The sequence below is a fragment of the Hemibagrus wyckioides genome, linkage group LG05, assembly GCF_019097595.1.
Source record: "Hemibagrus wyckioides isolate EC202008001 linkage group LG05, SWU_Hwy_1.0, whole genome shotgun sequence".
NCBI classification, from domain to species: domain Eukaryota; kingdom Metazoa; phylum Chordata; class Actinopteri; order Siluriformes; family Bagridae; genus Hemibagrus; species Hemibagrus wyckioides.
In genome coordinates, this window is record NC_080714.1 from 28,936,759 (window position 1) to 28,963,718 (window position 26,960).

The window sequence follows — 26,960 nt, forward strand, 5'->3', positions numbered from 1 at the left end:
ACACATCATACACACACACACACACACACACACTTCTCCTCGCAGGAAACTTCACCACATCAACTATTTTTAATCTGTTTTTATATACTGTACTGTGAGTGAGCTGTTGCTATGGAAACAATAAGGCATCAGAGTGAGTGCATTAATATAACCCTGTGCTACAGTCAGAGCTGCTGTTAGGGAGAATTAATCAACACCTTCTGACCAATCAGAGAGCAGGACTCAGTCCTGTGGTCTGTTTATGATATTAATGCAGTTTTATTGGTTTATTTTTGTCTCAATATTCTAGAACAAACTGAAGGGAGATGGTGGAACTTGCGAGCTCAGTTTTGTCAAATATTTACACACCTATGTTACACACATACACACACACACACACACACACACACACACACACACCCCTTTGTAAACAGAGAGCAGTCACGTACACGCAGTAGTTCCATGATGGAGTCTGAAAACACACAATCCTTTGGAAGTGTTTCATAAGAGCTTCAGTTCCACTTCTGACCTCTGTCCTGAGGTTCACTTACTGTGAAGTGACAGCCTAGAGAAATGAACACACACACATCTCTGTGTGTTTTTTCAGTCGATTTTCTTATTGATCAAAATAAATAAACCGAAAATTCAATGATGTTGCAAGGGTTATTTATTTCACCTTTAGCCGCACGGTCCAGAGTCCACTCTCAATAACAGGAGTCTCTTTGGCTGTGTCCCAAACACAGTGTGTTTTATAAATAGCACAGAACTCATTAGAGCAAGATGTGAAGCTGCTCCTCAGAGTAGACTCTGTAGGAGCTTCTGGAGGAACTGGTGCAGGACAATCCAACCTGAAACATAAAACTTTACAGAAATGGAGCTAAACATCTGTACAGCTGATCATCGGACAGGAGGTTGAGCTGAAGACCAGCGTCTGTTTCACTCGGCTGGAATGAATGACTTCACGATCCGAACGTGAGAAAGACTTCTAGATGGAAAATTGATATGTTGTAGAATTCAACCACAAGCGTCAAAGACATCATGTGGTGATGGAACTGAAAAGCGCCCTCTGCTGGCCAGCTGTCTGAGGACCGGAAGTTCATCATACAAATTATCTGTATAGTTGAGATGTTTGAGAAAACTTTTAGAGAATTTGAGCAGATAAACACGTGTGTGTGTGTATATGTGTGTGTGTGTGTATGTGTGTGTGTGTGTGTGTGTGTGTGTGTATGTGTGTGTTTTAGTGAAACTACATGGTGATGTGATGAAGCAGGGTTACTGTATAATCACACAAGTGTTTTATTCCTCTTACACGGCATCAATCAAACTTCACTGTTGGTCTGGTGTTTTTGGGGTGATGTGCAGCGCCATTTCTCCTCCAAACATGGCATCCAGAGAGTTCCATTTTGGTCTCATCTGACTAGACAACACCAATCAAGCGTAACACTGTGACCAGTGACTGGTGAAGTGAATAAGACTGAGTATCTCCTCATCATGGCTCCTGTCAGTGGGTGGGATATATTAGGCAGCAAGTGAACATTTTGTCCTCAATGTTAGAAGCAGGAAAAATGGACAAGTGTAAGGATTTGAGTGAGTTTGACCAAAAGGGCCAAATTGTGATGGCTGCAGCTCTTGTGGGGTGTTCCCGGTCTGCAGTGGTCAGTATCTATCAAAAGTGGTCCAAGGAAGGAACAGTGGTGAACCGGTGACAGGGTCATGGACGGTCAAGGCTCATTGATGCACGTGGGGAGAGAAGGCTGGACCGTGTGATCCGATCCAACAGACGAGCTACTGTTGATCCAACTGCTGAAGAAGTTAATGCTGGTTCTGATAGAAAGGGGTCAGAATACACAGTGCAGGACGGGTCAGGGCTGTTTGGGCATCGGACCAACACAATATTAGGCAGGTGGTCATAATGTTATGCCTGGTCTGTGTATATTCTCCCAGTATTTCACAGGCGTTGTGCAGCAAACTTTAAACAATCTTCAGCTTGCTTTTTCTTCAGCAGTGGAGTCTTGCGTGGTTAGCGCTCATACAGGCCATGGTGGTTGTTTTCTTTGAACCTGCTAGTTCCAGGTGTTTCTGAAGCTCTCCACAAGTGCTCCTTGGCTCATGGACAACTCTTCTGATCATTCTCTTCACTCCTCGGTCAGAAATCATGTGAGGAGCACCTGGGCGTGGCCGGTTTATGGTGAAATGATGTTCTTTCCAAGTCTGGATGCCATCAGTATGTTCTGCAACTGTGAAGGTTTTGAGAGAGCTCTTAGCTTTGACCCATCATGAGATGTTTCTTGTGTGACGCCTTGGTAATGAGACACCTTTTTCTAGGCCATCAGTTGGGACTGAAGCAGCTGATAATAATGTGCACTGACCAGCAGGCAGGACTGCTTTCTAATTACTGATTGATTTCAGCTGGGGTCTTGGCTTTCCATGCCTTTTTGCACCTCCCTTTCTTCATGTGTTCAGTACTTTGTCCCGGTGTTATTTCACATCATTACACATCACTTAACTTCTGGACATCTATGGTTTGATTTCTTTGCATGTTTGGATTGCATGCGTCATTAAAAACACCCAGTGAAGATTTCATGTCAGTAACACCTTTAGAAAAAATATATTTACTGAGAAAAATGGTGACGGGTTTAATGCTTATTTTACCCGCTGTATACCTCTGCTGCTGTTAGAGAGGATTAAACTTTCTGACCAATCAGAGTCCAGAACTCAGAGGCTCTGTGGTCCAAGATGTGTGAGCATGGTAGAAACCACAAATTTACTTTGAATATTTCAGAGCTTTATTTACAATTTTAAACAGTTGTTCAGGTTCAATATGTACATGTGCACAAACCAAGCTGCGTCCTCCCCGTCTCCGACTCGCACCCTGTCTATGGAAAACGAGACCTTTCCAAGAGGCAGAGCGATTTACCATCCGAACTCACTCTATACATCACGATATTTCATCACGTAAGACTCTGTTACGGTGGAAGCTTCGGAACAGGAAGCAGACTGCTCAGGAGGCGGAGTTTTACCGCTCGAGTTTCAATCGCACCGGGTTTGGGTTTTGTCCTAAACGCAGGCTGTAGGGAGGAGCCTTACTGAGAGTCTCTTCAGAAGGCAACACGGAGGCCGCTGTCGTGTTAGAGCCCTTATCTCGGACAGAGCTGAAGGAGCGTTCCATGTGTACATCGCTCTTGCAATCCCATAATCCTGCTCGGCGTGAGAGGAACACAGCGGCATGAGGAATGATTACTTCATCACAAGATCATGATTAAATTCTACAACTATCATAAAAACTGGTTATCAGCGTAGGAAAGAGTCTGATCACGAGATGCCTTTTCTCTGATAGAGGTAGAGTGAAAACCGTGTGTGTGATGCAAGAACCAGGAATTTATAATCTGTAAGAAAAAAATAGTTCTGTCCTAAATGCAGAAGCTGGATTTAAATGACCCTTACTGGGGGAAGTCCTGAAGTAGGACTCCCCCCCCGTCCTAAAAAATCCCTACTGAGTGTGCAAGTGGAGTCAGACTGGCAGAATCAGGACGGGGCCACTTTTAACCTCATAGAGGATTCGGTTCTGTCCTTAATGCAGAATGTAGGGAGGTTTGGTACCAGATGAGACATAGGGAATCGGGATGAGCAGCAGAATCGGGACACAACCCGCCCGGATCCCTTAAAAGATAAGCGATCGTCTTTAATGCAGAAAAAACAAATCGAAAAGGTACAGGTTTAGGACACTCAAATAAACATCGAGGTTTTGTTCCAAATGTAGGTGAGGAGGTTCCCTACTGAGTGTGGGACAGTGAGCAGCGCAATCGGGACACGGACCATTCCAAACTCGGAGAAGACCAAGTGTGTGGCAAGAATATGTCCCACTGAGGTGGATACGCTCCTGAGTGCACACTATTAAGTGCACACTCCTCTGCTTTATAATCCAGCTGTAAGGCAGAAACGGATGCAGGTTCAAGAGCTCAGAGTTTAAAAAGGCGTCTCGACTTGACACGCGAGAGGAAGGCTTAAAACGGTTCCTCCCTAGGGAGGGAGCCTAAACCGTGAGGCACTTAATATGGAGGTTCGGTAAAGGCAGACGGGAAAGAGGGGGAGAATAAAAGCGCTAATCTCTCATCATGCACTCGTTATCTTTAGGTTCTGATCATTAAATCTCTTTATTTAAAAAAACACAGTTTATAGATCCATTTATTGTTTTGAATTTTAATCTCTAAATCCCCTTTTGCTAGGTTCCTCTAGGTTCTGCATGTGCTTAGACGCGTATACGCACGCTTAAATCATCATCATCATCATCTCTTTACACATTTTCACACTATTTTTAAAAATGTTTTTTTCTTTACAAATAAATTAAAAATCCAGCATGTAGGAGAAATGGTACAGTTACACAGACGAGTGAGGGGTGGGGGTGCGGTTCTGTCCCAAATGTAAGGAGATTTTCAAAGAAAGCGACAGGAGATCTGAGCAGCAGAATTGGGACATGACCCATCTAGATCCCTCAGAGAAGCCGGTATTCCTGGTTCCGTCCTAAACGACAGAGCAGGGTGTGTGTGTGACGGGCGTAGTGGCTGGGAGATGTGTGCAGGAGGATCAGGACAGGGCCCGTGTGGACCTCCTCTCGTGGATGGTGGTGAGAACGTCCACCGTGTCCTTCAGCAGCGTGTCCAGGATCCCGTCGGCCAACTGCATCTTCACCAGCAGCTCATCTTCATCGTAGTTCACCCACAGAGCCTCTTCCTCATGGAGCTCCTGCACCTGTAACACACACACACACGTGTCAATACTGCTGCTATCCATATCTCTGTTTATCTCACTCCATCCATCTATATATATCTGCATGGATCTCCATCTCTCATATCACTCAATCCATGTGTGTGTGTGTATCAATCTCTCCATCCTGCTCCCTCTCTCTCCATCCTGCTCCCTCTCATGTTTGATCATAGTGTGTGTGTGTGTGTGTGTGTTACCAGGATGTGGTCGACTCTGTCTCTCTTCTTTCGGCCGAACTTAAGCATCTTCTGCCAGTCAGTTCTGTGGTTCTGCTCTTTATTCAGACCGTACAGCTTCAGAACCTCACTGGTGACAAACGCCTGCAATTTACAAACAGAAAAATCCTTACACACACACACCGCATACACACACACACACACACACACACACACACACACACACACACAACTCTATATGGTTCAGTGAAAAAATCATGTTCACTCAACACAGCGTTAAAGACTGAGGGATTGTTTTTTAATTGAAAAATAAGACATATAACATATTAATGAAAACTGATCTCTAATATACACACACACACACACACACACTCACACACACTCACACACACTCACCTGGACTTTAGTGAGGTCAGTGGGGTCGTCTATTCTGTGGATGTATGGTGAATGAAGTCGGCGTGGTTTGATCCACAGAGGCTGGTTGGTGTTGGGATCTTCAGCGTAGATTTCCTGCATGAGCTCCCACGCCAGGTCAAACACCGCCTACCACACACACACACACACACACACACACACACACACACGAGTATGTTATTCCTTCTGCATTAGCATCACTGTTATATATCTGCAGTATCTGAACGTTTTTGGGCTGTGTTCCAAATCGAGTGTGTTCTCTGACCTGTTTGTAGCTGCGTACACACTGCTCACTGTTCTGACCCCCCAGCAACGTTTCTGAAGCCTGGGGTTTGGACATCGCTGTCAGACTCTGATGACCGCGCTCCATCCCACAGCCGCTCCAGATCTCCAGCAGGGCGTCGCTCACCAGCTTCTCCACCTCGCCAGCCTTGTGAGGGACCAACATGGCCGCCACCGCCGCCTCCTCCTGCTGCCGGACGTGCGGGAGCTTAGCCGCGGACGTGGACGTGAGCTCGTCCTGCCGGAGTTTATTCTTGTGCTGCGCGTGTTTGCGGGAGCTGAGGCCGAAGTCCTCGTCGAACCAGTCCGGCTCGTCTCCGAGCACGTGTAGGAACTCACGATTCAGCTCCAGCTCCTCTAAACGCTGGACCAGCTCCTCCTGACCCAGGACTGGGCTCTCCTGGACACACACAGAACACACACCGCTCGTTATTCAGCATCATTTCACTTTTCCGGAATAGACACGCAAAAATCTGATTAAAAAAAAAATTTAATAAGAAAAAAATAAACACAAATGAAATAAAAGAGATTTAAAAATATGATCATAAAATAAATATTGATTAAAAAAATAGATAAAAAAATAATACTTTTTTGTAATTTAAAAATACTTTGAATTACTTTTTATAATTGTAAATTAATTTTAGAATTATTTTAATTTTAAATATTATAGTGCTAATATTATAAACTTATTTTAAACCCTTTTAATGCAAGCCAGACTTATTATTATTATTCCTTTATCCTTCACAATAATTAGTTGCAGTAAACCTGAGTAAAATTACTACAAGCAGCCAGACAGAAGAAATTGGCCGTGTTCATCTAAACACCTGAGAAATTCTCATACTGATCGTGTATTTAAGATATTAACTAAAAAACAATAAACACGTGTAAGTGTTAAAATCCACAGCAAAGCCTCTCTTACTGTCTCCTTTCCTAATCTTACACTTGTGTAACCTTTAGAAAAAGAGAAGAACCTGATAAAAAAAAAAAAGTGTTTACTTCACCCTGAACTTCGCTCCTCAGTCCTGACCTCTCACATCACATCATAAATAAATAAACACTGGATCTTTATCCTGGTCACGAAGCAAAAAATATGGGGATTTAAACAAATGAAAAAAACAAGAAGCTGAAGGATAAGTGTGTCTTCACTGATGATCATATATATAAATAAATATATAAATATAAAATAACAGGAATTAGATTTCTTCTCACGATCGAGTTCACTTACTGTTCAAACAGAGTCTTTTGAGATTCAGCCAATCACTGACCTCTTCACAGTCATGTGACTGAAATCATGAGCTACTGAACTACTGAATAAAGACGAGGTCAGACACGCAAAAATACACGTAGGAAATATTTTACACCAAATCAAACCAGGTACATATCGGTTTATAATAATAATAATAAGTATTATTATTATTTCTTTATATATTATTAGATTATATAATACACTATATTGCCAAAAGTATTCGCTCACCTGCCTTGACTCGCATATGAACTTAAGTGACATCCCATTCCTAATCCATAGGGTTCAATATGACGTCGGTCCACCCTTTGCAGCTATAACAGCTTCAACTCTTCTGGGAAGGCTGTCCACAAGGTTTAGGAGTGTGTTTATGGGAATTTTTGACCATTCTTCCAGAAGCGCATTTGTGAGGTCACACACTGATGTTGGACGAGAAGGCCTGGCTCTCAGTCTCCACTCTAATTCATCCCAAAGGTGTTCTATCGGGTTGAGGTCAGGACTCTGTGCAGGCCAGTCAAGTTCATCCACACCAGACTCTGTCATCCATGTCTTTATGGACCTTGCTTTGGTCACTGGTGCACAGTCATGTTGGAAGAGGAAGGGGCCAGCTCCAAACTGTTCCCACAAAGTTGGGAGCATGGAATTGTCCAAAATGTCTTGGTATGCTGAAGCATTCAGAGTTCCTTTCACTGGAACTAAGGGGCCAAGCCCAGCTCCTGAAAAACAACCCCACACCATAATCCCCCCTCCACCAAACTTTACACTTGGCACAATGCAGTCAGACAAGTACCGTTCTCCTGGCAACCGCCAAACCCAGACTCGTCCATCAGATTGCCAGATGGAGAAGCGCGATTCGTCACTCCAGAGAACGCGTCTCCACTGCTCTAGAGTCCAGTGGCGGCGTGCTTTACACCACTGCATCCGACGCTTTGCATTGCACTTGGTGATGTATGGCTTGGATGCAGCTGCTCGGCCATGGAAACCCATTCCATGAAGCTCTCTGCGCACTGTTCTTGAGCTAATCTGAAGGCCACATGAAGTTTGGAGGTCTGTAGCGATTGACTCTGCAGAAAGTCGGCGACCTCTTCGCACTATGCGCCTCAGCATCCGCTGACCCCGCTCCGTCAGTTTACGTGGCCTACCACTTCGTGGCTGAGTTGCTGTCGTTCCCAAACACTTCCACGTTCTTATAATACAGCTGACAGTTGACTGTGGAATATTTAGGAGCGAGGAAATTTCACGACTGGATTTGTTGCACAGGTGGCATCCTATCACAGTTCCACGCTGGAATTCACTGAGCTCCTGAGAGCGACCCATTCTTTCACAAATGTTTGTAAAAACAGTCTGCATGCCTAGGTGCTTGATTTTATACACCTGTGGCCATGGAAGTGATTGGAACACCTGATTCTGATTATTTGGATGGGTGAGAGAATACTTTTGGCAATATAGTGTATATACTAAAAGCAATAATTATAATAATAATTATTAATAATATATTTTTATTTATTATTATATGGTATAGCAATAAATAACAACAATAATAATAATAATTATTATTATTATTATTAATTCCTGAAGGTAAAAGATCCATGGCTCTACACACACACACACATACACCAAACACTCCCATGTTTCCTTTCGCATCTACGAAGGTAAACAGACTCTGACCCGAGATCTCTGACCTGCTTGTCAGCTTTCGCATCAGTTTAACAAGTAAATCATTCACATTAATAATCAATAACTAAAGATTTAGCAGAGGTTATTTATTTATTTCTACTGCTCTAGTTAAAACACTCACTAGACAGGAATTCTAGCTATTTATTCCATGAAACAAAACCACACTTTAATAAACACCAGTCTGAGATTTCTAAGGATAATTAAGTAGGTACTGATCTAATACTGAGTATCTGCTAGCTACGTGATTGGTTAGTGTGGCTGTGATGGACAGGGGGAGAGGAAGACCAGAGTATCGTCTCGGTATCCGGTCTGAACCGGTCCTCAGAGGTGTGATATGGATATCAGTGAATTCTTTATTAAAATGAAAACAGAAAGAAATCAAAACCCACCATTCGGTTGCAAAGCTCAGGAGAAGACACTTCCTCTTGGTCCTTGTCGAAGACACTCTGGAAGCTTTCCCTGTCCGTCTTGCTGACGGATGAAGTTCTGAGCTGGAACTCGTCGTTCCCACAGAATTCTTCATCCTCACCGAGGAAGACGAGTTGATTAGCAGCTGAGATTTTCTGCTCCTTCACTTTCTTGATTTGCTGAAACTGTTTCAGGGCATCGCTCATGAAGCGTTCCATGAGCGTATCGGCCAGAGTGGTGAGAGGTTTGCTCTCCGGCACGAGCGATCCGACCCCGCCATCCTCGCTCGTCTTCTCAGGAGGAACTTCTAAAGGTTTCTGGAGGTCCTCTGTTGCAGTGGATGTCTCTCCACGGATCAGCAGGTCCAGTATGTCTGGTGTTTGATCTTCCTGAACTTCCTCGACTTTTGAGACATCTTTAAATTCCAGGACGATGTCTCCGAGCCTCTCAAGTGACACAGGATGATTTCCTCCATTAAGGTCCTCAAAGATCTCACCATCAACAGCAGCAGGATCGATCTTCAAGTCTTTGATAACTGAAGAAGGCTTTGATTCCACATCACGACTTTTCTCACACGGTTCTTCGGTCTCAGAAGGTGGAACTGGATCTGCTTTTTTCTGAAGCGTGCTGTCAGACTTGTCCGTCTTCTCCACTTTATTTGACCGATCGTCAAATGAGGAATCTTCCGCCTCTGAGGTTCTGGTGCGACCTTCAACAGTTTCGGATAAATGAGAGATCCTATCGGGAGGAGCAAATATCCCGTGTTTGTCTTTGCACTGGAAGTAAACGACGCCGTCATAGGTGCCGTTGTTGCTTCCTTCGGATATGTCCAGCTCCACTCCAGCCCAGAATCCGGTCGTGAATCTGGTGGGTCCTTTGAACCTTAGAGTGCCTGGCTGCACGTTGCTCACCAGAACCCGATCCCCAATCTCGTAATCGGGCATTTCATCCTCTGGAGACTTTGGAGCTCTGGGAATATCATCAACACTTTCTTTTGTACGCTTTCCCAGGACGACGAGATCCAAAGGTCTTTCCTGCTCGAGGGTAACGCTGATATTACCTGATTTGACGCTATTGTCCTCCTCGATGTCCTCCTCACTACTGAAGGAGAACCTGTAGGATTCCTCCTCTGAATCTTCGGAAGAAGGTGATTGAGTTCGAGGTTCCTCCTGAATCGCTGATTCGAAATCATCTTTGTAGCTGTCGACCGATGGAGACACGGTGGGTTTGTGCTCAGAGTCTTCCTTCATCTGGGAAGCGTCCGGGGCGTGAGAGACGTCCGAGGGTGAGGGAATCTCTGGATGTTTGAGTTCTTCTGGTTCTGGCTTAGTCGAGAGTGAGGGTTTAATATCTTCAGAACTGTTCACATGTTCCTCTTCTTCAAGGCTGACTTTTACTGCGAGAGCGATTTCTGTGTCATTCTTAAAGAAATCCTCTCTCGCGTCCTGGATTTTCAGATTGAGCGCCGGGTATGAGTGTTCCGACCGTGACAGATTCGACCTCGGAGATTCCAGCTCCTCGATGACCTCCGACCTCGGGCTGGAGGCTATACTCTGTTGGTCCGAGGCGTACGTTTCCGGCCTGGTGGAGCTTTCGGGTCGGGTGTGGTCGTTGTGCTGAGGTTCAGGAGGACTCAGGTAGTTGGGGCTTCCTAACACTGGGGTCGGGGTCACGGTGGGAGGATCTTCATCTAAGGAAACATCGTAAACACAGTCACTTCCTAAATTACATACCATTATACTAAATATTACTATGGCAACTAGTGCCATGTGATGTTATTTAGCCTGTGTGTGATTGGTTGATGATGTCATTCATTAGATTTGTCGCTTCTTTACAGCATTATAACTAATTTACATTAAGACATCCACTCTTCACACACCGGTCAGCACTGGAGACTCTGTTTGTGTCCTGTCCGATTTCTCCGATTCGGACTCGTGACTCTTTTCTGTGAAACTCTTCTCAGTTTCAGACCTGTATACAGGAGGAGGAGAAGGAAGAAGAAAATGAAGTAGTGAAGTATGATCCAGATAACTGAGAGGATTAAGAGAGAGTACGGTGGTGTCTGACCTGTCCGGTGTGGAGGTTTCGGTTCTGGACTTGTGCGAGCTCGACGTTGGAGTTTTGATCTGGGGTTTAGCCGAAGTGCCAGCATCTGCTTTACTCAACTCAGCTTTGGTCTTCTGAATGAAAGTGTTGTAGGACTGTGGAAAAAGAGAAGAGCAGAAGATTCGGCATTATACCATCACACAAGTGTGTGTGTGTGTGTGTGTGTGTGTGTGTGTACGTACCTCTAGCTGTTTGAGCAGGCTGGCCTCCTGAGCTTTTAGTCGCTCTTTGTGTCTCAGTCTCTGCTCCTTCTTCAGACGCTGCACTTCAGCTTTACGCCGACGAAGCTCCGCCCTCAGAGCCAAGACACGCCCCTCAATGTCACTCTGATCCGATGCCGCCTCTATAGTGGACAAGGGCAAGAGATTAGTGAACAAACTCAGCGTTCTGGTGCTGGATGTAGTGTTTAACAGCTAAAGAGTGTGTGTGTGTGTGTGTGTATGACCAGATGTAGGAGCTGATGAAGGGAGGTCCCGCTTCCTGGTGTTGCTGTGTGATTTACTGCTGGAACTTGCAGGAACCAGGGGAGACTGTAACACACACACACAGACACACACAGTTAACCTTATTGTATTATGTTGAACACAAAATCCTTGGTCCATCTGCATCTTCACACAAGTCTGTTATATCTCTGTTTATCCATCTGTACCTCTCTTCTTCCTCCACCTTAACATCCAACTGTCTCTCTGCCTAAGACTCCACCCATCTGTCTGTCTCTCTGTCTTTGCTCTAGACTCTCTCTCTCTCTCTCTCTCTGCAGGTGTCTGTCTGTTTGTCATCATCTTACCCATCTCTCTGCAAGGTTCTTTACTAGCTAAATAAACAGTGCAGTGAGTGAGTGAGTGTGTGTGTGTGTCTCACCTCATGGCTGTGTGTGTTCTCACACTCCTGTACTGTGTGTATGCTGGAGACGGACAGCACAGATGACGAGTCCCCCTCACTGCACACTTCTGGGGAGAGAAAAAACTTAAAATTAGTGCACCAGAAATGATTACTGTACTAATCCATTTAAGATACAGAACAAATAGAGGACTACTATTCTGTTGTCATGGCAACAAAAAGCATAACAGGAAGTGCACTACTTGGGCTCACTACAGAGTGAGAAACTTATTTAGTGCATAAAGTTATTAATACTGTTACTACTATCTATCTGTCTGTATCTCAGACAGGTAGATTCAATCTGAAACTGACTCTGAACTACACACTCAAATCTGTTTCTCTCTCTCCATCCATCAGCGTCTGTCTCCGTTTCTGTCTGTCTCTCCCTCTACCTGTCCGTCTCTCCCATCCATCAGGAACTCTCTCTCACTCTCTGTATGTTTCTCTTCTCCCTCTCTTTCCCTCCATCTTTCAGTGTCTGTTTCCCTTTACCTGTCTGTCTCTCCATCCTAGAGTGCACGTCTACCCCTCTCTGTACATTGCTACCTGACCTCCTCTCTCTCCTTGAGCGCCTGTCTCAATTTCTATATCTTTCTCATTCTCTTTATCTTCCTCTCCATCTCTTTCTATCAGTCTCTCCTCCATCACTCACCTCGCCCAGTCTTCCTCTCCTCCTGCCTGTCTCTCTGCAGCTCATCTGTGCTGTGTTTCAGCTGCATGTGACGGTCTGACAGTGCCCGCCCCTTCCACTGAGGCTCCGCCCCATCCGTACGTCTGAGCTCCGCCTCCACCTGCTGCCGCCAATGTACCAATCGCAGCTCACGCTGAGTAAGAAATCTGAGAGAGACAGACAGACAGACAGACAGACATACATGTTACCGAGAGACAGACAGCAATACAGAGACAAACAGAGAGACAGACAGAGAGACAGACAGAGAGAAAGAAAACAATGGTTAAGAAATAATAGTCATCCTTAGCAAAGCAGAGGCCAAACACACACAAACACACACACACACCAAACAATGTATAATCCTCTTTAGAACACTAGAGTGTCACGGCACTAGAAAGTCTAGCTGCATGCCTCTTCATCCTCACCTTCATCATTAACCCAGGAACTCCATTTTTATTTATTTTACCTTAATAATGGCGTCTCCATTTACTGGAACCCCAGTTGTTTTAAGCAACTCCCAACTATCCATATCCACACACACACCCCCGACTGCACACACACACACACACACACACACCCTGCCCGGTATTATTATTATTAGTGCATTTTTTGCTCTGTACACACAGCATGCTCCATGGCAGAGTGCTGTACTGTACCTGACCAACTGACTGTAGATAACGAGGAAGTGAGGATGGAGTTTAGGGAGACACACACGTAAAGACGCCCAGTGCAGGGCACTAAACATGGAGAAGAGACACTGCACGGCAGAGCTGCTGCTAAAAATACACAACACACACAAAGGCAAAAAAATAGAATAAAAGAGGAAGAAGTGAATGGAACAGAGAGAGAACTTCAACCACAAACCAGCACCACGTAATCCGCCGCCTAACACACCCTCAACAGTACACACACACCCTCCCACACAAACACTACACCTTAAAAACCCCCTTTAAAGTAAAGAAACACTAAAGAATCTTTCACACTGTTTGTAGTCTGTTTGTTGATTCTGAATCAGCACCAAATAGGTTCTTTTGATTCGTTTGCTAATCAGAATGCGCATAATTAAACGAGCTGATCCAGTATCAAATAGAGTCTAATCATCTCATTAGAGTTCACTCGGAAGCAGACTGAGTGGGATCCATGTTCTCACCTGACTAAAGAACTGGACTAATTCAGGACACACACCAGGGTTCTGTTCAAAACGGTCTGTTCAAACACTACATGTGGAAGATCTTAACAGTGTGCTGATGAGTCCATGACACTGAATTACAGTGTGTAATTCATGACAATGAATTACTGTTACAGTGGGAATAGGAGGACACACTGCTATAGAGATGGTGTGTGTGTGTGTTACCTCTCATCTGTGTGATAGTTCATCTTCTTCAGTTTCTTCAATATGCTGCTAGTCTCACTCCCTGACACAGATAAAGGGGAGGGGCTACGAAACTCCACATCCAGCTCGGTGGGAGGGGCCAAATCCCCACTCACACCTGACACAGGTGACCTCTGAAAGCACAAAACATATCAAGTCAAATAAATTCTTCTTCTCTTTCACTTTTCGGATTAGAGACTATTCTACTGCAGTGCACTGTGGGATTTTAGGAGTCTAATCACTCTGACTCCCAGATTAGTGGACTATGTAGTGAACAGGACGCGAGACGTTATCACTCGATCCCTCATCCAACAGTTAGCTTACACTCTTCACTCGAAGAAACAGAACAGCTATTCGAGTGTGTGTGTACGCAGTGTAATGAAGTGTGTAATGTGCAGCAGAGTGTGTAGTGAGACCTGGTTTGTATCTCCAGCGTTCCTGAGTTTCTCCCTCAGTTTCAGTGTTGTGTGTTGGATCCTCTCGATTTCCTCTTGCTGTTTCAGCAGCAGTTTCCTCTCCCTCCGTGCAGCCCGGTTCACCTCCTGCAGCCTCCTGATCTCTGCCTACACACACACACACACACGTCACTTCCTGTTTGCTGTAACAGCGTATTCTTTATGTGTAACAGCAGGTGTGTATCTGTGTATCTCAGGATGTTAGTGTGTCATGTACCTGCTCCTGTTGTAGTTTGAGCAGCAGGCCTCGCTGTTTTTTGCGAATCGGAGGCATTTTATCATCCTCTCCCTTATCACGCAGATGCCTGGAGGAAGACAGACAGAGAGTGAGACAGATCGAGAGGAATGTACATCACAAACTTCACACGGCTTTGCAAAATGAGGTATTATGGGAGCGTAGCATAGTGAGTTTAAGGAAAGTGGGCAGAGCTATATGTATGTAGTGATTATCATGCGTATTAGGAAACAGTGTGTCTATAGTGAATAAAGCAAAGATGCACAGTGTGGAAAAAACTCTTTCAGTGAATATGGGTGGGACTTTGGTGAATGTGGGAGGTGTTTCCTGCCTCTTTTGTAGCTCGAGCCATTCCAGCTCGGCTCTGGTTTTTTCCTTGAGGGCTCGGTGCCGGAGGCGCAGGAGGGAACTCTGGTGCTGAGAGCGAACTTCCTCTTCCTGCATGCACTGCTTCACCATCGCCATGGTGAACTCTGAGAAGCTGTACTGATCACCAGAGAACACCGGGACACTGCCGTCCTGCAGGACATGAGACAGACAGGGATATTGTACATGTTATGGTATATATTTTGATGCTGTGCGTGTGTGTGTGTATTCACCTTGGTAGATGATTTCTCAGCATGGGGTTCCTCGTCCGATTGCCGTTTCCTCTCCACGGATCCCCTCCAGTGAGACTCGGACGGAAGCACAGAGCGGAACGACTTCTCCAGCTCATCCTCGGTCACTGACTCATCAAACTTCAAAGAGTAATTGACTGAGGCGCTGTCTGCGGATTGGACAGAAGTGCAAGAGATGACAGGAAGTAATTCAAGAGCCTAGTAACAACCCTAATGACTAAACCTCACACTGGTCTGTCTCACTAGTCACTAAGGAAACCATAAGGCGTGAACCTCTCACCTCTGTCGGTTTGGAGAGAGTCATCAGCGGCGTTGTTCACTTCCTCGTCCACCAAGCTGCTCCTGTCCACGCCCCCTCCATCGCTCTGTCTCACACTGCTGAGAGACAGACAGGTTGTGTTAAAAACTGACCAATCTGCGATGATGAGTAGAGCAAGCTCCACCCACAACGTCTCTGATTCTAATATAACTGGTCCTCTTAAAGCTGACACTCAGAATGACCATTCAAACCACCAATCCTCACTCATCAAATATTCGTGGTGTAATGGTATTAAAACGTTTACATCAAAACCATCGAAAACAAGGAAGTGCAAAGAGCCAATCAGATTGCAGCTATGAAGAGCCTTAAGCTTATGAACAAAAAAGTGTAAGAAGAAAAAAAAAAAAAAAAGACATTAGCTCCTCTCTGGGCTGGACAGCTCCTCTGATGTGAGTGCTCAAAAGGGGCGGTCTGGTGTGGGGGTGTGTGTATTACCTGGCAGTATGGATCCTGAAGGACTCAGACTCGGCCAGGCTGCTCTGTGGAGTGTTCGCTGTTGGTGTTTGCTCTGGTGAGACTTCACTTCTACTACTGACACACACACACACACACCATATTCAAGTACAGTAAACACACTTTACCAGTATAAATGAATGAATAAATGTAACATCACCTGTATAACGTAACTCATAAAAAACAGAGGAGAAAGTGGTTTCTGATTGGTTACCTGTCTGTTTGTGGGTGTGGCTGCCTCACAGGTGTGATGGTGGAAACATTAAGCATCCGAGAACGAGTCATCTCCGTCATCTAACACACAAAAGACACACATCACAAAGTATTACACACCACAGTAGTATTGTGATATGTTGTATATGTTGTGTAGTGTAGTATTGTGTAGTTTTGTGACGTGTAGTATTGTGTAGTGTTGAGGGACCTCTCGGAGGTGTTGAGCCGTCTCGGTGTGTTGGTGGATCATCTTGCTGCTGTTCTCCTGCAGCTCCATGAGAGCCTTCTGATGGGACTGAACCAGATTCACACACAGATCTGCATGGGCCTGAAACACACACACACAGGATTTTAACACAATTTACACACACAAAAACACCAGATTCATACCAACACACACTTGCTGCATATTGTCCATTCTGAGCTTCAGTTCGTATATAAAAGCAAAAAAAATTCTAAGTACATTCTAAAATATTTATTTATTTTTATTTATAGTAAGTTTATACATTTACATAAATGTATATTTTAATATAGTGTATATTATATATTTATTAATTATAATCAATTAATACACACAATTTGATTATATACATACATATATATATATTAGGGCTGTCAAAATTAACGCGTTAATAATGCGTTAATGCAAATTCATTTTAACGGCACTAATTTTATTAACGCGCGATTAACGCAGCGCACATTTTCTTTCTGACCCTCAGCCTTGCCCGTAGTTTGGGAAATGGGAGATGCAGCAGCAAACCGAAATTGAGAAAGAAAAGCGTCTTCTTTATATATATATATATATGATGGTTCTGTCGACGAGACAAGTCTGCATTTATTGTGGATGTGAATGAAGTTCTCACCGCAGCACCTCGAGTTTAAAATATCACTTGATGAAGCGCACAGCTGATACAGAGAGCTCTCCTGCCCCTCTCCTGCCCCTCGCCAAAGGCAGACAACACTAGACTCTTTTCAGTGGAGATGTAATGTGAACCTGTGTTCTGTTCTCTATGTGTTTGTCATGAACAAGTTATTTGATAAACATGTCTGTTCTTTATGCTCTATATTTAAGGTGGTTTCAGTAATAAATGTACACTGTGCATGTTTAGAAGAAGTGATCTGAAAATGTTAACAGGTTTGTGTCAGTAAATCGCTCAGTGCAAAGGAAGAAGTCACTGTTTTCTATGTTCTTTTTTTCATATGTTTAATAGACATGAATTTATTTTATGTATATAGAAATAATTTAGAAACACACTTTAGTATAAAAATAATATAAAGTTTTATTATTAATTCACATAATTAACAAAAAAAAAGAAAAAAACCTTATTGACCCAACATCATTGTTATGGTAATCCAGCATTTGTACTAATATAGCAGTAAGAGATCAGTGTGTGTGAGTGTGTGTGTACCTGTGCTGCTCTCTCTCGGCTCTCCTGGACGTGTCTCTGAGCCTCCAGCGCTTCCTGTTCCGCTTTCAGCTTTAGCAGCTGCAGCTCTCGCTCCTGCCTCTGCTGCTGAGCCTGTACGAGTCAAAGGTCAAAGGTCAGAGGTTGGTCTCTCTTACACACACACCAGATCACAGATTTGTGAATTAAAATCACACCTTGATGATCTGAGCGAGTGAGACACTCTCCTGCTGAGAGAGAGAGACAGCTCGCACTCTCTCCACATCGCTCAGCTGTCTCACTGACTCCTCCACCGCATCCAGGAAGTTCAGCTCAGCGCTCAGACGCTGCTGCAGGACGACCGGGGCAAAATGGAGCTCTGAATCATTCACAAACACACGCACACAGCGGATTTCCGTGAACATGTCATACGGAGGGTATACTCTGAACTGTGATGATACGTGCCTCATTAACATCATTAGCATAAACCTGTTTGTACCTGTTGTGTTGTGGGTGGGTTCGGGGGCAGGGCCTACACTGTGGGTAACCCCTGTTCCGGCTCTGGGGGTGGAGTCTCTGGCAGACGCAGGACTGGATGCAGAGGAGCCGGAGATTCTGGGAGAGTCAGCAGGGCTTCTGGGAAACTGTGGAATCTCGGACACCACGCTACTCTCACACACACACACACACACACACACATTTTCCCTATGTCCATCCCCACCGGAGGCACGGCTGTGAGGTACCGTGGCAACAAACAAGGCTAGTACAATACAAAACCCTGACACTAACCTGTGGCTGGACTGCACTGAAGCACCCCCTAGTGTACCATCAGCGCTCCTGCGAGAGCCTCGAGGTGAGTCACTCTTCTTCCGGTCACTCCTCTGAGACTCAGAGGCGAACGAAGACACGCTTCTTCGTGCGTCCACCAGGGTGCGCTCCAAACGCTTTTCTGACCCTGTGAGAGGAAGGAAGGACATGAAACACACAACAACTGAAATTCAAACACTCTGTGTGTGTGTGTGTGTCTGTCACCTCTCTTGCTGATGGAGTGGGTGGAGGAAGGTGAGGTCATAGGGGTGGAGGCAGAAGAGTGAGAAAATCTGTCGTTCTCTCTCTTCTCATCCCCTGCTGCAGAGCTCCGGCTGTTACTGCACAGAGAAGGTGGACTTAAACGAGGACACATCCCAAATCACATCCTGCACCCTTATTCACTACACAGGGCACAGACTCAGGTGGCTGTGTTCTAAACCATACAGCCTCATAAACTGAACTGACTAAACTCCACCCACCTGATGCCATTAGTAGTTCTCTTCGATGCCGATTGGCTACTGCTGCGGGATGAAACGAAGTCGTCTTCGTAGGTGACGCCGTTTGCTAAGCTGTGAGCAGACGCAGAGGAACGGAGGGCAGGTGGAGATCTGTCCACTTCTGTGTCCATCACTACATACGCGCGCGCGCGCACACACACACACACACACACACACACACACACAGGTGAGATGAGAACAAGTGTACACCTGATGTGTAAGAAGATGTTAATGAACTCTACCGTTGCTGTATTTGTTTATGTTTTTGGCGAATATATTGATGACGCTGTGAGGGCTGCCCTTGCTAAGCTCCTCCCATGGCTGTGATGTCACCACAGGCCTATATGGCGTGTGGAGCTCTGCCTCTTTTTGGAACAGAGCGATGCGGTCGTGACGAGCTGCAGAATCATCGCCAGGATCAGACAGACTGCCGTCGCTCAGCAAGCCCTCACTGATGGAGCCTCCGCTTGAGTCATGCTTCTCCTCCTGCACAGAAAAAAGGAGGGCAGTGCTGGCAGGGAGTGGGCGGGGTTTCACAGTCTCACCCCACCCCTCCTGGGTGATGAAGCTGTACAGGTTTCCGACACCAGGAAGTTCTTTCACATCATTGTGGATCCTCGAGCTAGAATCAGGTTGCTCTCTCTCCGGAGGACTCGGTGGTTTGACCCGGTGGGCGTGGTCGTCGTCATCATCGTTGTTTCTGTAGGAGACCAGTTTTCGTGCTTCGTTTTCTATTCGGCTGGACAGAGAGGCAGCGCAGGCCTTCAGGGCCTCCATACGGTTCAGCCTGCTTGTGGTGTGTGTGTCTGCGTGGCCTGTCCTCACCTGATGTGTGTCCACAGTGTGTGTGTCTCGCAGGTGTGTAGTGGAGTTTACACACTCTGGCTCCAGACTGAGAAGATGAGAGAAGAACTGACCAGCAGGGGGTGCCAAATCAGCCCTACACACACAAAAAAAATGCATCCTTCTTACTCAAGTGTGTTTTTGTTTTTGAAATAAAGTGAACTGAGCCAGAATGGAACACAGCTGTGTGTGTGTATGTGTGTGTTACCTGCAGAGTGGAGACGGTGTGTGTTCCGAGAGCTCACTGGTGGAAGGACTGAGTTGTTCGAGTCTCTTGTTCTCTTTATCTGATTCTCCAGACGGCTGATACACCGGCCGTGTCTGAAATACACCAAATACAAAACTTATACACACACACGCTTTACATAATACACACCACTGACTAACACTGTGTGTGTGTGTGTGTGTGTGAGAGAGAGACTGTACCCCTTGCAGCGTGTGTTCCAGGAGTATCTTGGTGTACGTCTCTTGCAGACGAGGGTTTATGAGATTAGGGGGCGGGACTTGCTGCTTGGCGACGCCCTCACGTTGTTTCTTGTACAGTTCTTGCAGTCTCTGACTCCGCCTCTCTTGTTCCTCCCGCTGACTCCGCCTCTCCTCCACCTGCTTCCTTTTCCTCTCCTCCTGCTGTTTAGCGATGTAGCGCCGCACCGCGTCTGCGTCGTAGTGCCGTTTCCGTGGCAGCGCCCTCTCCGTGCTCTCAGGGCGTGGTTTCAGTGGGCTCGGTCCTGCCCTCTTCCAGCCAACTCGGCCTGCGTCACGTGACCTGGTGCCGTCTTCCAGATGAAGATCATCTAAGATACCGCGAATGTCAGCAGGAAGGAGTTCTAGACTGGCAGACAGAGCGCCAGCTCCCCCTTGTGGCCTGGATGTCTGAGTCACTGCACTTTCTCGCACTCTGGTGCTCACCGGTGGCCTGGAGGATAGATCTGGAGGATGTTCTCTGCCTCTGGCGCCTCCTGCTGCTCTGGAGACCTTGTTTACTGCAGGCTTTTCTGTGCTGCTCGGTCTTGAGCGGTGACCCGACTCTGGCCGAGGGACAGAACTGGAGCGAGATGCGGCATCTAAAAAAGTTAAAAAAAAAAGAAAAAGAAAAAAAACATATATACTGACTTCTTTGCTGATTTTTTTTCCAGTCTTACCGTAAAGGAAATCAGCTAATTTACTGATAATTTAATGCTTGCTTTGTCGGCATTCACCTGTCCTGCACTCACCTGTCCGTCTCTCCCTCCCCTCCGACTGAGCACGTGGTTCCCGCGGCAACGGCCCCAGCATCATCTTCACTACTTTCTGTCCCTCTCGCCATGACGACACACTGATCGCTGCAGAGACCGAGAAGGACCGAGATGATGAGATTTTTCCAGGTATTCATACATTCTAACACCTGTCTGAGGATTTGTTTCTCATCACACGCCCACGGTAAAATTACTGCTAATGCAGCTATAATTTATTGCTAGCCTAGCTAAGGTCTTGGTTCTGCTAATGCTATCTAATCACAGATTTACAATGCTAATTAACTGCTAATCTTGCTGGTGTGTATGTATATATATATATATATATATATATATGATTACTTGCTGGTAATCACAGTGTAATGTTAATTTTATCTAATCTAATCTAATCTCCATCAGACCTGTTTTGGGTTCGGGAATGGACACAGATCGGTGAATCTTCCTCACAGGTTTGATCGGCTTCCTCTCCTGCTGCTGCTTCACTTTCTCCACTGGTTTGTGTTTCGTTTGCTCTGAGAGATGGGAAAATAAACATTAAAAATCTGAAATAATAAAAATCGCTAAAGAACAGAGAAAAAAATATTAAACATTAATTAGTAAAATGTGGTTATAAACACGTGCTGTGTGTACACGCATTTCTGTCTATATCCTGCATATATTTATAAATAAATCAATAAAATACAGTAGTGTGTGTGTACCTGTGAGAAAAATCTCGGGGTTTAAGTGAAACTGGTCCTCTCCCCACACTCTGCCGTCTGAGGAGCGGATCTTCACCTCACTGTTGTTAAAGCCTGTAAGAACACATCACATGTTCATATAACCCAGGCTTTTATTTCTTCTCTTATTAAATATTTATTCCTGCTCTAACATAAATAAAACGGAAATGCTCCAATATTTAGAAAAAGTTAAAAATTATAGTTCCAGGATAGAATACTGGATGTCATAAAGCAAAATAAATAAATATATATATAAAAAATGACTTTTAAAATTTCCATTATTTTTTTCTTGTAAAGCTGCTCTATAGAAATAAAACTGAATTAATTATTAAAATCTGTGCCTTTATTTCTCTTCATTATTATCATCATTATTTAAATTATTATTGTTATTAATTTATTAATTTCGTATTTTGTTTTGGCTTCCAAAAGAGTTTTTTTTTAGCAAGAAAAATGGTGGACATTGTGTAGAGTTGGTGTTAGAACAGCACTAGGAAGCCACCACTCCTGCACGTTTACCTTTATAGTTCGGCGCAGGAGGCGCGGCTGCCACTTTGCGCACTTTAGCGACCTGCTGGTGGGCGGAGTTTCCTTGCTCCGCCCCTATCACCCTCTCCCGCCCCCCATGTGTTGCCTCCTCCAGCTGCTCTCTCTGCCTCCTGATCCTCTCCTTCAGCTTCTCCAGCTTCTCATCCGTCTGACGCTGACGCAGCTTCTCCAGCCGTGCCGACCCCGGGCTGTGCTCCGACCCCCCCTTCATGACCTCTGACCTCTGCAGAGCAGGAGAGTCATTGAGGACACGTACGGTGGTAGCGTCCAGTGCTGAGGAGCGAGTGTCGTCTGCGTCGGCGGAGTGAAGAGGACGACAGTCTCGATCGTACACCTGACGACTCAGGGAGGCATCGGGGGGAGAGGAGGAGGGTCTGGAGGGTGCACACACACACACACACACACACACACACACACAATTTTGAAATGTCCTTTGTTCTCACCCATATATAATAATCTAAAGTCGCGTGTGTGTGAGTTGTACCTGTGTGCGGTGTGTGTGTTGTCCTGCGTGCTGGTCCTCAGCGGGCTCCGAGAGCTCTTATCAGTGCTGCGCTGACTCCGTGGGCAGGGCTTAACCGCTGCTTCGTCACTGTCAGAGCTCCGCCTACCTATACACAAACACACACCGTGAGGTTGAACTTTACTCTGACGTTTAAAGAGAAAGTATTTTGCAGAACAACGTTTACAGCACAGAGCCTATAGAGTGAGCAGCGTGAACTGTAACCATGACAACACTCCCTGTCCTGAAAGAGTGGACCAATGGGAGCTCATTAGACACAAACACAAAAAACGTCAGTGTAAATGTAGACACGGCCTAACAAGCAGCTGATCGTCAGGATAAACGAATTACTAACACAAACTGAATGTAGTGTGTGTGTGTGTTGTACCTCTGCGTTTCTGACGGTGTGTCTTCTCCGTGTTCAGTGAGGTGATGATCACTCCCGAACCAACTGCCGCCTCCAACTGATTTTCAATGTGACGCAGCTGAAACACACACACACACACACACACCATAACGTCATTCATGCACAAAACACACGCAGATCTACACAAGTGCATTTGAGAAACACTTACAGCTGCTTTGCTCTGGTTCAGATTCCTCCATGCGGATGACAGCTCTGTAAAACACACGCACACACACACACACACACACACACACAGTCAGTTTGCGTCCATTAAGCCTCCATCTTTCTCCAGGAGCTGTTTACTTTCTCAGCAGTTTCAGCTACAGTAAGTGTCGTGTGTCAGCATGTGAACTCCTCTGTGCTAAAGTTACAGCTTTACATCTGATGCTGGAGACTCCTTCCACACACAAATATTAAATAAAATTCTTCATTTACACAGAGAGTCTGCTGCACACGTCCCTGTGAATGAGCTGTAACTATTAAAGCAATCACACATCAGAACGAGAGAGATTTTACAACAGAATCCACCGTTAGAGTAAATTACTCAACACCTCCTGACCAATCAGAATCCAGACTCCTTCAGCAAAAGGGGGGTAAGATGGACAGATTTGCAACGTAAACACAGTGGTTAAAGAAGACAAAACCACAAACCTACAAACAAAAAACAAAACAAATCTGGATCCACACCTATGGACAACTGACCACAGGTCCAGACCTTTCCACACACCTGCTCACTCTGGACGGCTTCACAGGTGTGTGTGTGAGAGAGAGAGAATAATGTGAATAAGACTGAGTATCTCCTCATCATGGCACCTGTTAGTGGGTGGGATATATTAGGCAGCAAGTCAACATTTTGTCCTCAAAGTTGATGTTAGAAGCAGGAAAAATGGACAAGTGTAAGGATTTGAGCTTTGAGTTTGACCAAAAGGGACAAATTGTGATGGCTAGACCACTGGATCAGAGCATCTCCAAAACTGCAGCTCTTGTGGGGTGTTCCCGGTCTGCAGTGGTCAGTATCTATCAAAAGTGGTCCACAAAGCAGAAATGGTTCAGGAATGGTTTGATGACCACAACAACCACGTTGAGGTGTTGACCTGACCTCCAAATTCCCCAAACAAGTCTGATCCATGGAGGTCCCACCTCACAACTTACAGGACTTAAAGGATCTGCTGCTAACATCTTGGTGCCAGATCCCACAGCACACCTTCAGGGATCTAGTGGAGTCCCTGCCTCGACGGATCAGGGCTGTTTTAGCAGCAAAAGGGGGACCGACACAATATTAGGCAGGTGGTCATAATGTTATGGCTGATCAGCACTGTGTATCACTCAGAGGTAAAGCTGTAACTTCTGTCAAGATCTCCAACATCTTCAGGATAGAGGAGTTTACACTTCCTTGTGGTTTATATGGTAACATGTCATTAACTTGAGAGAGAATAAAGAGAGATAAAAGGTATAACAAAGTTGAACCCTGGGGGGTCACATATGTGTGTGTGTTTCACATTACTCCTTTCAGCCAATCAGAACTCACCATACTCCCCCATGCAGGGATCCATCGCTGGAGGTTTCTCTCCTCCTGATTGACTCCACATCGCTACTCCACCCTCCTGCAGTGAGGAAACAGGAAGTAACAGATCAGTGAACAGACTAAAAAATTCCACATCATCATCATCATCATCATCATCATCATCACTTGTTCCTGTGTGTGTTCCACTCAGGTGGAGAAGCCTGCCAGGACATGGTGCATTTATTTCAGGCTCCTGTCCTCCATCTTATCGTTTCATTCAAAATGTCAGCGTCACAAACATGGAGGACAGACATATGATCCGATGCTCCTGTGCCCTACTCCCTATCTAGGGACACTTTGTAGAGGTCTGTGAGTCCACTTGCAAAATAATGCACTATTATAATGCACTATAATGCACATCTAGTGAAGAGGGTGTGTCTCCGGACATGTGCTAGTCAGAAAGAACCAGTAAATGAAATGAAATGTGCACGTGTGTATATAAAAACTATTCCAGAGACATTCTATACAGTCTTTATACCTCAGCATTTCTCAGCAGGAAGAAGTTAGTGATGAAGCTGAGCTCATATTTCAGATGCTGTACATTCCAGCAATGACGCACACAGACACTGACGAAATGTGCCTCATGCACCTTTACCTCAAATCTACTAAGGTTTAATAGTGATACTAGCCACTGCTGCCATGTCTTTGTCTCCTCAATCAGTTGAGGAGACAAAGACATGGACTGGGGGGCATGGCTTAAAAATACCAGGTGCAGTTATACAGCAGAAGTGATGCTTTTTTTTCCTCTCTCTTACACAAAGCGCTGGCTCTTTTCTATATTCTCCTGAAGGTATCTGGTGTTCCTCTCTTCTGTGATAGATCCAGAGATCACTAATCTCCTTATTCCATCTAAATTTGGTTTTTATTTTACTGGACGAGGAGTTTGTTTGGTCCAGATCATCACACCGCATGTATGTTCCATCACTCTCCTACTGTTAGGAGAACTCACCTTACAGAAGCTTTCCTCAGAGAACCATGTCTTCCTAACCTCCAGCCCAGTGCCAGCATCCGAAACAGACCCTGCCGGTCTGGAGAAACAAGAACAAAATTCCTTTATTCATTTAGTAAAGGAGAGCTGGACATAATTAACTGACCTGATCACTGACTTAACAACTACTAATAATCTACTAATCTAATACAACAATTAATAATAAAAGAAATCATCTTTACCACTATAGTGCGTGTTCCTGCTTACCTAGTGAGTAAAGTTACATTTATTAACGCGGAATAACTAAAACTGAACACATTAACCCGCTCCTGCATCAGCCGCGTGTGTTTACAGACTGTCACTAACAGACCGGCATATGGCGTATGGCGCATGCGCGAAAACGGCGCAAACCGGTCACTGGGCGCTGCTGGAGCGCATGCGCGGTAACTCTGACGTTACAGGGAAGCGACCGCTAACTTAAAACTTACTTAAAACAACGTTAATGAGCTACAACAACGAGACGATTCGAAAGACTTTCATGTGATAGTAATATTAAGTAATAAATAATTAACAGTTTCAACGCTGTAGTAGGCAACTCCCTGATTTATCTCAGCTAGCTAGCTAAACGGCTAATTAACCTACTTTACGGCAGTGGTAGTTAGCAAACAAACATTTTTCCCCTGTAAACCCGTTTAGTCACATCTTTTAAAAAGACCCTGTCGGTATTAAGTTTCTCTTACCGGAAGCGTTTGTTGTGCTCGATTCCTGCTGTTTGTCGGGTATTTACCCGGTTTTTAATGAAAGGTTAGAAACGCTGTTAGATGACGCGCCGCCATTATCCAAACAACTATTGCAGGAAGTTAGTGACGTTATCGCGAGAGTTGTCAGTTCAGTTCTCGCGAGATTCCACGATAAGTGTGACAGAATCCTCTGTGCACAATTTCACCTGTTCTTATCCATTTACATTTCTGGCATTTGGCAGACGCTCTTCTCCAGAGCGATGTACAAAAGTGCTTTAAGTCTTCATCAATGAATATATTAACACTGGTTCAATAGGAAACAGACTAGTTTAAGCGCTTCAGGAAGAGGTAGGTCTTCAGATGTCGTTTGTAGACGGTCAGTGACTCGGCTGTTCGGACATTTAGGGGAAGTTCATTCTCGGTGCCAGAACAGAGAAGAGTCTAGATGTAGATCTACCTCTGACCCTGAGAGATGGTGGGACCAGTCCAGTGGTGCTAGTAGACCTGAGGGAGCGAAGTGCAGTGTGAG

General features: G+C 45.1%; 1 protein-coding gene across 7 annotated transcripts; it reads right to left on the minus strand.

Moving 5' to 3' along the window:
- Positions 1 to 792: 792 nt before the first annotated feature.
- cep350 (centrosomal protein 350) lies at positions 793 to 26,560 on the minus strand. 7 transcript variants are annotated; one of them, XM_058389094.1, is made up of 39 exons: positions 26,432 to 26,560; positions 25,713 to 25,791; positions 24,728 to 24,803; positions 23,369 to 23,412; positions 23,182 to 23,278; positions 22,776 to 22,902; positions 22,262 to 22,665; positions 21,728 to 21,820; positions 21,431 to 21,541; positions 21,012 to 21,119; positions 20,224 to 20,861; positions 20,006 to 20,118; positions 19,197 to 19,894; positions 18,937 to 19,087; positions 18,680 to 18,795; positions 18,437 to 18,602; positions 18,147 to 18,313; positions 17,866 to 18,026; positions 17,672 to 17,782; positions 16,471 to 16,590; positions 16,264 to 16,343; positions 16,032 to 16,127; positions 15,558 to 15,655; positions 15,260 to 15,426; positions 14,992 to 15,179; positions 14,643 to 14,730; positions 14,387 to 14,533; positions 13,953 to 14,104; positions 12,581 to 12,765; positions 11,911 to 11,999; positions 11,495 to 11,579; positions 11,232 to 11,392; positions 11,011 to 11,144; positions 10,823 to 10,914; positions 8,925 to 10,633; positions 5,599 to 6,015; positions 5,316 to 5,462; positions 4,941 to 5,087; positions 793 to 4,728 (listed from the first exon to the last, which is right to left on the minus strand). In XM_058389094.1, exons 3-39 carry the CDS (start codon positions 24,786 to 24,788, stop codon positions 4,564 to 4,566), a joined length of 7,833 nt encoding a protein of 2,610 aa, XP_058245077.1. In that variant the 5' UTR covers positions 24,789 to 24,803; positions 25,713 to 25,791; positions 26,432 to 26,560; the 3' UTR covers positions 793 to 4,563. The 7 variants fall into 7 exon arrangements, with proteins under 7 accessions (XP_058245077.1, XP_058245076.1, XP_058245075.1 ...); XM_058389093.1 differs by having other exon boundaries at positions 15,558 to 15,652; positions 16,032 to 16,124; positions 20,997 to 21,119; XM_058389092.1 differs by having other exon boundaries at positions 16,032 to 16,124; positions 20,997 to 21,119.
- Positions 26,561 to 26,960: the final 400 nt, after the last annotated feature.

What these genes read in the sequence shown, in the direction of transcription:
- cep350 (XM_058389090.1), bottom strand. Translation starts at nt 24,788, where the DNA reads ATGTGGAGTCAATCAGGAGGAGAGAAACCTCCAGCGATGGATCCCTGC. An exon ending in CCACTCCATCAGCAAGAGAG is followed by an intron (nt 18,603 to 18,679) that starts GTGACAGACACA and finishes TTCCTCTCACAG; the next exon opens with GGTCAGAAAAGCGTTTGGAG. An exon ending in AGAACACACACAGCCATGAG is followed by an intron (nt 11,580 to 11,910) that starts GTGAGACACACA and finishes TGTGTGTTACAG; the next exon opens with TCTCCCCTGGTTCCTGCAAG.